Source organism: Trematomus bernacchii, unplaced genomic scaffold (assembly GCF_902827165.1).
Source record: "Trematomus bernacchii unplaced genomic scaffold, fTreBer1.1, whole genome shotgun sequence".
NCBI classification, from domain to species: Eukaryota; Metazoa; Chordata; class Actinopteri; order Perciformes; family Nototheniidae; genus Trematomus; species Trematomus bernacchii.
This window is the reverse complement of record NW_022987878.1, coordinates 320925-335582: the sequence shown is the minus strand read 5'-3', so window position 1 is coordinate 335582 and position 14658 is coordinate 320925. Positions and strand designations below refer to the sequence as shown.

Below are 14658 nucleotides of genomic sequence, written 5' to 3'. Positions count from 1 at the left end.
TTGCCCAAATAATCGGTCAGTTAGCTGTACAGTTTTACCCGTCTCAATGTCCCGACAACAAACCTCCATGCAGTCGGAACCAGCCTGTTTCGGTTCAAAGACGGCGGTGGCGGCGGTTTTGACAGTCTCTGCGGCCGCAGAGCTGCTGCTTTTGGGTTCATCTGGCTTCGCTGGTTCTATGATTGATGAAGGTCCAGGCTCCGGAGACGTGGATGTCAGGGATGTGACCTTCCAGTTGTTAATTTAAGTTTAGATTGACTGTATTTAGTTTTCTTCTGCGCTGGTTCTTCTGACGTGTTTGCAAGTGTATATATTCTTTCTATCTAGGTTAACGGCTGACACACACAGAACAACGTAACAAATAAAGTAAACAACGTAACGAATAAACAAATCTAAGCTTTTTTTATTGGTTGTAATTTACATGGATACATTTGAATGGTGTGACAATGTCCTATTTGATTGGGTTAAAATGTACATATTCTTCCTGTTATGTCTGCCTGCTTTATTTTACCTAATGCAAAGTGACATGCTCCATCGAAATCAGTGGCATTGACCCGAAGACACATTTTGAGTTGTATACACTGTTGGAAAGAGGAGATTCATAGCTTTCTAATGATATCAGGATTGTTGTAGGCTACTCCAAATATTAAGCAAAATATGTCACATTATATAATGACTGTTACAGAGTCATCATTTTGAGAAAAAGGCCTTTAAAGTTTCCTCTTCTCTGGATCGATCTGATTGATTATTAGCGGAGCAAATTATCAAAATAGTACGGAGGGAAGATATTTTCGTTTGGATTACTGGTCTGGGGGAAGCCCGCGAGTGTGTGTGTTTGTGTATTTTTGCGTTTGTGGGTATTGTGTTTGTTTCCCGGGGAAAACACTCACGAGAAACACCGGCTGTTATGCCTGCAGTGACGTTACGTTACTCCGTTCTCCGCTTGTAATTATGTCTACAAGCTTCAAAGTTGTATTTATCATCTGAATTTGCCGAAACAATTTTAATATTCTGAAAGCCAAGACTTTGTTTATTTGAAATCAGATAAAAACAAACTGTAACGGACCCTGGCGTGTTATCTATGATTACTATACGCCTTACATTCATAATTTCAGCAGAGGGAGGGGAAGCGGCGCTGTGGAAGAGCAGAGTGGCGAGTGAGAGCTGTCACCTTCCCTTTACAAGCTTAAAAAATGCCTGTAGCTAATGAGATTGAATATAACAATCAAACATAACAAAATATACACAGCTATATCAGATCGCGTTTTAGATGCGACTTTAGAGTAGAGGGGAATTATTGAAACGGGATTTGTACAGTGTTCCACGGCATCCGCCATCCTGATGTCAGGACAGTGTTCAAATCTGGATCAGTTTTTATCAGATCCGTTGTAGCCCCATTTTTAGAGATTTGGGTATGGAGGAAGATAGAGAGGGTTGTGTTTCCTGACACTTGGTGAGTTCCCTGGAACACCGGGGACACATATTCATGTATAAAAGACGTACAAAAGTGCATTTTGCATGATAGGTCCCCTTTAAAGGTAGGGTAGGTAAGTTTGAGAAACCGGCTCGAGATCGCTAGAATTTGAAAATACACAACCGGAGAAAATCTGCCACTTCCTTACAGAGCCCCTCCTCCAACACACACGAACGCGCACATGACCAATGAGGGCACGAGATAAGTTTGTGCACAGATGGAAGTCTGACAGGCAGGTAGGCCATCCAGTTATTTTAGCCGGGCCGGCTAAAATGATTGGTCGTACTTTTTACAGTATTACGGCTTCCACAGATGACATTTTTTTTTAATGGATTTTTTGTCAAAGCACTTAAGATATTCATTGCTATCGGGATGTTAAGAGCATTCCATGGAATATAACAAAAAGTGTATCTCGAGACGGTTTCTCAAACTTACCTACCCTACCTTTAACAGGTTAAAGGGGACCTAGTATGCAAAATGCACTTTTTGATGTCTTTTATGCATAAATATGTGTCCCCGGTGTGTAAGGAGACTCTCAAATATTCAGAAAATACAACCCTCTCTCTTTTCCTCCTTACCTACATCTCTGCAAACGAGCAGATCCAGGATTTGGCTCCTATGACGTCATTGGTGAAATGTGGCACAGGAGACACGTCCCAACCTATCGTCTCCGGCACACGTGACACGTCCCAACATATCGTCACCGGCACACGTCCCAACCTATCGTCTCCGGCACACGTGACACGTCCCAACCTATCGTCTCTGGCACACGTCCCAACCTATCGTCTCCGGCACACGTCCCAACCTATCGTCACCGGCACACGTCCCAACCTATCGTCTCCGGCACACGTGCCACGTCCCAACCTATCGTCACCGGCACACGTCCCAACCTATCGTCTCCGGCACATGTGCCACGTCCCAACCTATCGTCACCGGCACACGTCCCAACCTATCGTCTCCGGCACACGTGACACGTCCCAAACTATTGTCACCGGCACACGTCCCAACCTATCGTCTCCGGCACACGTGACACGTCCCAACCTATCGTCACCGGCACACGTCCCAACCTATCGTCTCCGGCACACGTGACACGTCCCAACCTATCGTCTCCGGCACACGTGCCACGTCCCAACCTATCGTCACCGGCACACGTCCCAACCTATCGTCTCCGGCACACGTGACACGTCCCAACCTATCGTCACCGGCACACGTCCCAACCTATCGTCTCCGGCACACTTGACACGTCCCAACCTATCGTCACCGGCACACGTCCCAACCTATCGTCTCCGGCACACGTGACACGTCCCAACCTATCGTCTCCGGCACACGTGCCACGTCCCACGTCCCAACCTATCGTCTCCGGCACACGTGCCACGTCCCAACCTATCGTCACCGGCACACGTCCCAACCTATCGTCTCCGGCACACGTGCCACGTCCCAACCTATCGTCTCCGGCACACGTGCCACGTCCCAACCTATCGACTCCGGCACACGTGACACGTCCCAAACTATTGTCACCGGCACACGTCCCAACCTATCGTCTCCGGCACACGTGACACGTCCCAACCTATCGTCACCGGCACACGTCCCAACCTATCGTCTCCGGCACACGTGACACGTCCCAACCTATCGTCACCGGCACACGTCCCAACCTATCGTCTCCGGCACACTTGACACGTCCCAACCTATCGTCACCGGCACACGTCCCAACCTATCGTCTCCGGCACACGTGACACGTCCCAACCTATCGTCTCCGGCACACGTGCCACGTCCCACGTCCCAACCTATCGTCTCCGGCACACGTGCCACGTCCCAACCTATCGTCACCGGCACACGTCCCAACCTATCGTCTCCGGCACACGTGCCACGTCCCAACCTATCGTCTCCGGCACACGTGCCACGTCCCAACCTATCGACTCCGGCACACGTGACACGTCCCAAACTATTGTCACCGGCACACGTCCCAACCTATCGTCTCCGGCACACGTGACACGTCCCAACCTATCGTCACCGGCACACGTCCCCAACCTATCGTCTCCGGCACACGTGACACGTCCCAACCTATCGTCACCGGCACACGTCCCAACCTATCGTCTCCGGCACACTTGACACGTCCCAACCTATCGTCACCGGCACACGTCCCAACCTATCGTCTCCGGCACACGTGACACGTCCCAACCTATCGTCTCCGGCACACGTGCCACGTCCCAACCTATCGTCTCCGGCACACGTGCCACGTCCCAACCTATCGTCACCGGCACACGTCCCAACCTATCGTCTCCGGCACACGTGCCACGTCCCAACCTATCGTCTCCGGCACACGTGCCACGTCCCAACCTATCGACTCCGGCACACGTGACACGTCCCAAACTATTGTCACCGGCACACGTCCCAACCTATCGTCTCCGGCACACGTGACACGTCCCAACCTATCGTTTCCGGCACACGTGCCACGTCCCAACCTATCGTCTCCGGCACACGTGACACGTCCCAACCTATCGTCTCCGTATACAGTCGTCTAGCTCAGTAGTTCCCAACCGTTTTCAGTCAGGCCCCCCTTGTGTAATTGGAAATATTTTCGAGCCCCCCCTAAACCGGTTCCCACCGAGATTGGTAGAATTAATTGTATATAGTTGTACAAACATTACATTTTCTCTGCTAATAATTACAAGACAGTAATATGGTCTGTGTTTACATTAGCAAGCATGCTAACACTCAGAGCTAATGCTGTAGGCTACTGGAGAGAATATGTGTAACGTAATGTCCTTGCGGTAAACCCTGCGAGAGAGAAAGGTTTGAGCTCCTACTGTTTCAGAAATAATGCTTGAAGTAGTTTGGAACATAATATGGCATTTAATCAAGGCAGCATTTAGCTGAGTTCCTCCCGGTAGAAAACTCTCTTAGCAGGGGAAAGCTGCGTGATGCTACAAAGGGGCGTGGCTAGCAGCAGCTGTTCCATTTAAAGCTACGGTCACAGAATCAGCCTTTTTGGAACAGGGCTGAAATAGAGGGGTATGAGGCATGGCTACAATGGGTGATCTGTTTGGTATTTTAAGCAAAAAACTTCACAGTCATGTTTTGTATAGGTATGGCCCTACAATATATTTTTAGTATTACCATTCTACAGGCGTAGTGTAGCTGTGAACGATCCCAAATACAATTCATTGTTTACATTGCAGCTAGTGCTAAACCAGAAGAAATAACCCTTTTTCATTTTTAACTGGAAGTGGAATGGGGCTGGGCTACGTGAGGTGAATTGAGCCAACAAAAATACACAATAGGCGGGACTAAGAAAGATAATATTAAAGTATAAAAACAAAGGCATTATTAGGGCTGAAAATGTCTCCCGTTTTAATGGTGATTAGATTTTTAAATGCTAACACTTAACAGATGGTTCTGACTGTGTGTTTCCTGTTTCTTGCAGACGTCCAGCTGCTGGTGGTGGTTAAAGGAGAGGTTCTCCCTGACCAGCAGGAGTGGAGCACCAGTCTGGACCAGGAGGACCCAGAGCCCCCCCCACACATTAAGCAGGAACAGGAGGAACAGGAGGAACTCTGGATCAGTCAGGAGGGAGAGCAGCTTCAGGAGCTGGAGGAGGCTGATATTACCAAGTCCACTTTCACTCCTGACCCTGTGAAGAGTGAAGATGATGAAGAGAAACCTCAGTCCTCACAGCCTCATCAAAGACAAACTGAACACATGGAAACAGAAGCTGATGGAGATGACTGTCGAGGACCAGAACCAGCCAGGAACTCAGATCCAGAGAGCAGTTTACAACCAAAGACTGAGGACGACACTGGAGACTCTTCTGAACCTGACACTGAAGACAGTGCTGATTGGAAGGAGACCAGAGAACCTGCATCAGGCTCAAACTCACTGAAAAATAGACATGAATCTGTCAGTGATCCACGACGTAGTGCTGAAAAGAAACCATTCAGCTGCTCAGTCTGTAAGAAAGCTTTTTCACTGAGTGGACATTTAAAGAGACACATGAGAATCCACACAGGAGAGAAACCTAACAGCTGCTCAGTCTGTAAGAAAGCTTTTTCACGGAGTGGAAGTTTAAAGATACACATGAGAATCCACACAGGAGAGAAACCTAACAGCTGCTCAGTCTGTAAGAAAGCTTTTTCACTGAGTGGAAGTTTAAAGATACACATGAGAATCCACACAGCAGAGCAACCCTTTAGCTGCTCAGTCTGTAAGAAAGCTTTTTCACAGAGTGGAAATTTAAAGACACACATGAGAGTCCACACAGGAGAGAAACCCTTTAGCTGCTCAGTTTGTAAGAAAGCTTTTTCACTGAGTGGACATTTAAAGAGACACATGAGAATCCACACAGGAGAGAAACCACACAGCTGCTCAGTCTGTAAGAAAGCTTTTTCACGGAGTGGAAGTTTAAAAAAACACATGAGAGTCCACACAGGAGAGGAAATATACAGCTGCAATGTTTGTGACAAAAGATTTAAATGGCATGATTCTATCAAAAGACACAAGTGTGTTGGTCGTCAGTCCTCAAAGATTAATGAAATTCAAACTGAGGATAACAGAGAGGCAGAGCCTCCAATCAGCAGCTCAGCTGAACACACAGAAGCTGATGGAGAGGACAATGAATAAGTCTTATGACAGTTCACACATGAGAAAAATCTGCCTGACTGGATCAACATTGTTGCACAACATTCATATAAGACTTAAAGGGCCCATGTCATGGCCATTTCCACTGATCATAATTACATTGTTGAGATATACTAAAATAGATTTATACTGTGCAATTTTCCAAACTCACATTGGTTTCGCATACAGCATCTCTGTCAAGCATGTGTATTCAGCAGTATTCACTTTCTCCACTAAACGACTCGTTGGAGCTCTTGCCCCCCCCTCCCTGTGAGCCTAGTGTGCTCCGATTGGTCAGCTCGGCCACTCGTTCTGATTAGTCAACCACCAGAGAGGCTGCGCCCATGTTACAGTGCTTTCCCGGCTGCTCTCAGCGGAACATCAGTCGGTACAGCCGTATATTTAATTTACATATATATTTTTAACTGTTGTTATAGAAGAGTGTGACGGCCCCAGGGCCTTTGTCTTACGATGGGGTGGAGCTGAAGAGGCTAATCAGCACGATCACGGACACCTCCGGAGCCGAGGTGCTATTAAGCCCAGCTGCCCGGAGTCACACGACGGCCCCTGTCTCTCTCCAAAGCGGCTGCAGGAAGACTAACTCTGCGATCCTCTCAACCACCTATCTCTGCATTAACCACAATAAATGTGCCGTGGTTTTGTAAACTCGTGTATGTCTCCTTGTCTTTCCGTTGTGGCCTACGAGCCGCTCATAACAAAGAGTAAGTTATTTTTACCCGTTATAAACTACTACTGTTTGATGAGAAATCAAATCATGGTTTGCTATATATGAATGATATGTTATAGGTGCAAATAATTCAGGGAAGAAAGGATAGGCCTACTAAGTATTTCCATTAAACTTTATTTTTAGAAATGTACAAAATGAACGTAAATATACATATATTGTTGTCGGCATCTTGCCTATAGCAGCCGGGGCTTTTTGAGACGATGCCTCAGTGTGGTCGTCCAGTCATGTATTGTCCGGCAGGATCTGGCTGGACGAAATAAAATGCAAATCACAAAATATTAGAGAAACTTAGTTGTTTTAGATTCGTTAGTAGTAGTTGTGGTAGGAGTGTGGATATATCTAATCCATCTAATGAACAGCTTGCCAGCTAATATGCTAACCTAGCTTTGTTTACCTTGGTAGCTAACACGATATGAACGTTAGCTTGGAGGAACGGAGTGTAATAAAACTACTATGAACAAAAGTTAGTGGTTCATATTAGGCTAGCAATAACGTGTTTATAATTGCATTATTCTACGTTCGGTCATACAATGTTTCCCGCTAGCATGTATAGCTAGCCTAGTTAGCTATACATGTACTGTCACAATGTACGGTAAATCACCCGGAGTATACTGTATGAGTATTCCGTGTGTGTGACTGCAGTCATTCTCCTGCCATGACAAACATGTAAGGCCATCTGCTGACATTGTAGTTGATATATTTAAACTCTAGCAACTTAGTTAGCACAGTTAGCACTGGCTTAGCAGTAAACATGTTTACACATTTAAACAGTCTAGCTACCTTGTTTGATAAATACACAAATAACAATGCAAACTCACAGGTTGTGTACCCGAATCTTCCCCTGCTCCAAACGGTCCAAACAAGCTGTGCATATCCGGCCTCAAACTGGGCAATGTTTTGGAAGCTTTCGTCTGTGAAATGCCGGTTCTTCGAACTTCTGGAGGAACACGCCGCTGCTGGTGTGGCCATAGCTCTTCGGGATTGGTCCATTTCGTTCCGGGTACCGCATGACATCAGGCCGTACCCGGAACTAAATGGAAGACTCAAATGGGCAGTGACGTATCTCCAACGAGGCGTTTTGGGGAGGTATTTTCTGTGTTAGAGTTTTACTCGCTACAGGGTGTACTTTGAGGGTTTTGACTCTGCACACCGTTTACATGCATAAAAACCTTCATAACACACAAGGGGACGGGTAATAACCGGAAAAGCATGACATGGGAGCTTTAAACAAACTCTATCTTTATCAACATAAGTGGACAATATGTTTAATGTTTTTGTCATACTGATTTTCTGATGTATACGTTAACCACTGACTGTTGATGAACCATTTCATTGTGGATTGAGGGCTCCAAGTTTCCATATACAGATATAGGGTGATTTGATGTATTGTTCTTTATTTGTAAATGTTTTGTATCATTGCTATCCTGTTAATGAGCGCTCTTTTACATAAATATACCTGTTATCTGATTGTTTTTGCTTCTGTAACTGTAAGGGAACACATTTGCCTATTGTGTATCCTGATGACCTAATGCCGTTACATGTGATACGTTAGAATAGAATATCTTTATTGTCATCACACATCAGTGTAAAGAAATTCAGTTGGCTTCTCTCACTGCAGTACATAAGAACACATCCATAAAAGCAGTGATAAAGCAGAGATAGTAGCAATAATCAGGGTCATCATTAAATGCACTTTACCAGAATGTTAAAATACATTTTTCAAATCAAATCAAATCAAATCAGGTTTTATTTATATAGCACATTTAAAAGCGATTTTTGGTCGAGCCAAAGTGCTGTACATGTAATAAAAACACATTACTACAAATCACAATAAACGACAATAAATTACAACAGATATATCTTAAAAACAAAATAAAAATAAAACACACGGAAAAGTCAGGAGTCGTGCTCCGCTCTAACTAGAAAGCCAGAGAGAAGAAGTGTGTTTTTAGTTTAGATTTAAAAACCCCTAGGGTCTGGGCCGACCTCACATGGAGGGGCAGAGAGTTCCAGAGCCTAGGGCCAGCTGCTGCGAAGGCTCGGTGCCCTCGGGTTTTTAGCCTGGTCTTGGGCACTACCAGCAGCAGCTGGTCAGCAGACCTTAAAGCTCTGGCTGGGGTGTAGCGCTGGAGCAGTTCAGCTATATAGGCCGGAGCCAGCCCATTTAGTGCTTTAAAAACAAATAAAAGGATTTTAAAATCAATTCTGAACCGAACTGGAAGCCAGTGTAGTGAGGCCAGAATAGGGGTGATGTGGTCGCGCTTTTTGTGGCGAGTCAGCAAACGTGCAGCGGCGTTTTGGACTAGCTGCAAGCGTTTAATTGAGGCCTGGTCCATACCCACATACAGAGCGTTACAATAGTCCAGTCTCGAGGTTACAAAGGTGTTAATAACCCTTTCTAAGTCATTAAAAGATCATTTTTAAAGATGATTTAATAAAGAAAAGCTACAATTTGATACTTAATATACAAATAAATAACATGATATCTTTGGCTGCAGTCTTTGATGGGAGGTAGTGTGTTTATGTGTGCACGTTCAAAGTTATAGTGGGTTTTGTGGTTGGACAGGGATGGGAGTGATGGAGGCCACAGCTCTGGGAAAGAAGCTGTTCTTCAGTCTGTTGGTGCGGGATTTTATTGACCTGAACCGTCTGCCGGACGGCAGCGGTTCGAACAGTGAGTGGCCGGGGTGTGTGATGTCTCTGATGATACTGCTGGCTTTCTTCTGCAGTCGACTTTTGTAGATGTTGCCAACCTTGGCAACATCTACAAAAGTCGACTGCAGAAGAAAGCCAGCTCAGTCCCAACGATGCGCTGAGCAGCCTTCACCACCCGTTGCAGGTCCTTCCACTCTGCAGCTGGTGTACCACACAGTTATGCAGCTGGTCAGGGTGCTTTCAATAGTCGACCGATAGAAGTTTACAAGCAGTTTTTGTGGAAGCCTGGCCTGTCTCAGTTTCCTCAGGAAAAACAGTCTCTGCTGTGCCTTTTTCACCAGGTTTGAGGTCCAAGTTAAATGATTGGAGATGTTGACTCCAAGGAACCGTAGGTCCTCCACGCTCTCCACTGCTTCTCTGTGGAGGGGAGATGGACCAGCTAGTCTTATGGCGCATTTCCACCACACGGTCGGCCTCGGCCACGCTCGGTACTGCTTGGCCGCGTTGGGCCTTAACAGGGCCGGCTCACTTCATGCTGCGCTTCCATTACAGTTTAGGAACTGGGGTAGTTACTATAGTAACGCAGTGTAGGCGGAGCGACGCTGCATACAACTGCCGTGACGTCATCTTCAATGCGACACAACTCACGAAACACGCAACAATGGAGGATGTGGATGCCATCGTTTCCTTGTTTCTGTGTCTGTGGTGTTTTATCACAGCAAGAAGGAACACTTTCTTTCGGAAAAGGCGGCTTATAGCAAGACGTAATAGAGAAGAAGCTCATGGGAGACTTATGGCAATCGCAGAAAGCGGCAGAGACTACTCCAGCACGACTCAACGCTACTCTGTAAGCTAACGTTCGCTAACTAGCAATGTGTTTCACGCTCACTATACGACCAAAGTGTTTCAAGTATTTAATTAATTGTAGCTACCACTTTTACGTATTAAAATATGTATGCTTTTGTTTGTGTATTTCAGAAGTTAGGTCGCCGCCGCAGACCATGTGTTTGGATGCTCGACCGAGCTACCGAGTGGTGGGGTGTGATTGTTCCATCTTTCACACACACTCAGTGGGTCGAGAACTTCAGGATGTCAGAGGAAACCTACGTCTACCTGTGCAACAAACTGCGGCCAGCGATGGAGAGACAGGACACAGCATTCCGCAAGTGTATACCTCTAAAGAAGAGGGTGGCCATCGCACTGTGGAAGCTTGCGACCGGCTCAGAGTACAGAAGCATTGGACATCTTTTCGGAGTGAGCAACACAACTGTGTGCCGGTGTGTGCAAGACTTCTGTGCTGCTGCAGAGACGTTGTTAGTACCGGAACTAATTTGTTCACCAGACCGGGAGAAGTTTGCAGAAATGGCCGACTACACTGAGAACAGGTGGGGGCTCCCACAGTGTGTAGGTGCTATTGATGGATCACACATACCCATCTTGGCACCACAGGAATACCACTGCGACTATTTCAACCGTAAAGGCTGGCACTCCATCATCCTTCAAGGAGTTGTAGATGGAAAGGGACATTTCTGGAATGTGTTTGCAGGAATGCCTGGGAGCTTGCATGATGCTCGGGTTTTGAGGCTGTCCTCATTGTGGGAGTTGGCCAGTCGAGGCAACTACTTTCCACCTTGCACCAGGAACATTGGTGGGGTGAATGCTGGCTATTACATCCTGGGAGACAATGCCTATCCCTTGCAAAACTGGCTCATGAAAACGTTCCCTGACAATAGACAGCTGACAGCAGAACATGTGATCTACAACAAGAACATTTGCAGAGCACGGGTAGTGGTCGAAAACGCTTTTGGTAGACTGAAGGGAAGGTGGCGTTGCCTCATGAAAAGAAATAACTGTGATGTGAAACTTGTGGAATCTATGGTGCTGACATGCTGTGCTCTGCATAACCTCTGCGAGAGTCATGAAGAGGCCTATGATGATGAATGGGATGCACCAGCAGCAGCAGTGGCACAAGGTGCAGAGGAGGGGGGCACTGAAATAAGAGAGGGTTTGATGCGCTACCTGAATAGCAATTGAAAGATTGTGGGCCATTAAGGGTAGTGACATTTTGTTTTGTGTTTATTATTACTACATTGTGTTGAACATAAATACATCTTTTTTTCTCTTTCACATACATGTGTTTGTCAAATGATTTAAACCAAAAAATGTTATCAGAATTGACTATTTAGCAGAGGTGTGGACTCGAGTCACATGACTTGGACTCGAGTCAGACTCGAGTTACCAATTTGATGACTTTGGACTCGACTTGACAAAATCACAAAACACTTGCGACTCGACTTGGACTTGAACACCAATGACTCGGGACTTGACTTGGACTTGAGCCTTCTGACTTGAGGTGACTTGATAATTTAATTCAGGGGTCTCCAACACGCCGATCGCGAGCTGCCGTTAGAAGAGCAGACTCGCGTCCGAGAGAGCAGAATCTTCAGCCGCACCTACTCTTGCTGAGAATCCATGCAGGCAGGGGCGGGACTTTATTTTGCTGAGCCACCATGCGGCCAATCATATGCGAGGACACACTAGGATCATACCATTATGTGAAAGAAGGGTGGGGGGCAGACGCTCCAAAGTAGAGATGGCAAATCCGGATCCTTTTACGGACTCAGGGTCTTCTGAGTCAGTCATTGAAGAGATCCGGATCATACGAGTCATTTGAGTCATATGAGTCAGCATCACCAAGACCGTAGAAATCCTATTGGTGAAACCGAAAAGTTGTTGCATTTCACGAGCATATTATTATTCCATATATTTTGAATATATATATATATATATATATATATATATATATGTGTAATATCTGCATGTATATTTTCTATTTCGACATGTATATTTTATTTTATTTTTCTTTCTATTCTTGTATATTTTGTAGTTTTGTTTTATTGTAAAATGCCTTATGCTGCTGTAACAACAACAATTTCCCAATTTGGGATCAATAAAGTACTATCTATCTATCTATCTATTAAACTGACGTTATATTAACCTCCGCTACACAGTGTATTTTGCTTTAATAAAAAATGTTGATCACAAAAAAAAGGGTTATTTTGCGATTTGGCAAATCTGAGTCTGCTGTTGACGCGTGCCTGAGGACGAGTCTGCTGGATCTGCTGCTATATTGTTACGGCTCCGAGTCCGCACGAGTCTGCTCTGCTGTGTGTTGCACAGCGAGTCAGGATTTGCGAATCTGCGAGTCTGCTGTTGATAGCGCGGGAGCCGGGTGCTGGAGGAGGGGCTATGCTCGTGCACATGACGAGTATGGATCTCTGGATCTGCTATGCTATTACGGTTAGGAGCCGTCGGCTCCTCTGAGTCCCCACGAGTCTGCAGGAAGTTTCACTGATCCGCGTCCCCTCCTCTGAGCCAAACGATAACTTCTGGCAGGCAGCTATCCTGTATACTGTATACTTGTTAAAGGGTAGGCAGATGGACTGGGGTACGTTGTAATGTGATTTTACATGTTATAAAGAGAGTAGCGAGTGACGCAATTTATAGTTTTAATTTGTACGTCACACCAAGTGTGGGACTCAAGGACTCGGGTTAATGGAGAGGGGAGACTCGTCACGACCAGCTCATTTCTAGGATCCGGGTTAATGATCCGGATGAATCAGGACTCGCCCATCTCTACTCCAAAGACAGCAGGTGTAGTGGTACAGGCCAGCTACAGAGCCACGGGGAGACGGGGTGCCGGATTTAAATGCAAGCGCGTCGGAAAGTCAAGAAATGTGCGAAAACCGAAAAAAGAAGCAGCATCTGGCTGCATTTCAATGATATTGGAGAAAGCAAAGCTGAGTGCAGGATTTGTAAAATGAAAATAACCTTCAGAGCAGGGTTTTTATTTGGTAACCACTCAGGATTTATTGTCAGAGGTGGGAGAAGTTCAGATCTTGTACTTGAGTAAAAGTACCAGAGTATAGGAATACTCGGTTACAATAAAAAGTCCTGCATTCAAAATGTTACTCAAGTAAAAGTAGAAAAGTATTATCATCAAAATATAGTTAAAGTACCACCTGCAGAGGGATCTAGATTCAGGTGTTCTTTTCCCCATAGAGACGCCTCGCTGCACATTATCCCTTGCATAAAGATAGATTGTGGATCCCTTATAACATGCTGTACACAGTGGAAATACACATTCTGGTCACCTCAACATCAGGGATCTTGTACATTAAACTCCTTCTGAATCAAACCGTCACGGTAGCCTTACCTTACTGATCCCTCTTACAATAGAAGACAAACACGTTACTTTACCAGCAGAGAGAAAATGGATTATTAAATTATTAATGTGACTAATAAAGAGCAGATTATTAAGTATTATTCTGTTGATCGATGTCATTACATTTGTTGAAAAGCACATAATGACTTGTTTAAGACTCGTTTTGTCAAAGTTTAGGACTTGGACTTGACTTGAACTTGCCCATCCTGACTTGAGACTTGACTTGGACTTGAGCGCAAAGACTTGGTCCCACCTCTGCTATTTAGTAAATATTTGAATTTCAAGTACCAGTAAGTACTGCCCCATAATAAGAACATTTGAGCAAATATCAGATCCTGAAAAGAAAATCTCTAATAAATTAAGCAAATATCCAAGTAAACTATAAACATAAATACAAATGATCTCTTATCCTCCTCTTTCTGTTTTTTTTCGAAATACCCCCTTCCAGTTTATTTATAAAAGGTAGTCTTTGACTTTAAGTAATGATGTGTCAGTTACCAAACAATGTTTTAGAGGAGGACCTCAAGCTAGCAAACTATTTATTGCTTTAAATCTCTTCTTAAAATTCACTTTTTATCTTATGGGCTTTTTCCTAACTGGTGTTTCTTATTGCTTTATAAATTCATGTACAATGTTAGATCTGCATAAATGTTATTAGTAGCCTATTTTTATTATTATTTAGAACAAATATAGGCCTATAACTTCTGCCTCAAAATTATGTGAATCTGAATTTGTTTTAAACGTTGGACTACGACACAATTCTCAGTGTTTTTGTTCTGCTGATTTAAAGCCCTTTAATGAAACGTGTACATTTCATTTCAGTTTATGATTGGATTCCAAAACTGTGTGTTTGTGTGTGAGTGGCAACCCAGTGACTTTGTTTACATGCTCACGAAAATCAGTTTGTTAATCAGATTATGGCAGGAAATCAGATGATGCATT

At 44.9% G+C, this 14658-nt stretch overlaps 1 protein-coding gene across 1 annotated transcript; it reads left to right on the top strand.

Moving 5' to 3' along the window:
* Positions 1 to 9404: 9404 nt before the first annotated feature.
* LOC117469656 (protein ANTAGONIST OF LIKE HETEROCHROMATIN PROTEIN 1-like) lies at positions 9405 to 11525 on the top strand. The gene is made up of 3 exons (XM_034114118.1): positions 9405 to 9510; positions 10211 to 10338; positions 10563 to 11525. The coding sequence occupies exons 1-3, from the start codon at positions 9405 to 9407 to the stop codon at positions 11523 to 11525; spliced, it is 1197 nt and encodes a 398-aa protein (XP_033970009.1).
* The last annotated feature ends 3133 nt before the right edge of the window (positions 11526 to 14658 follow it).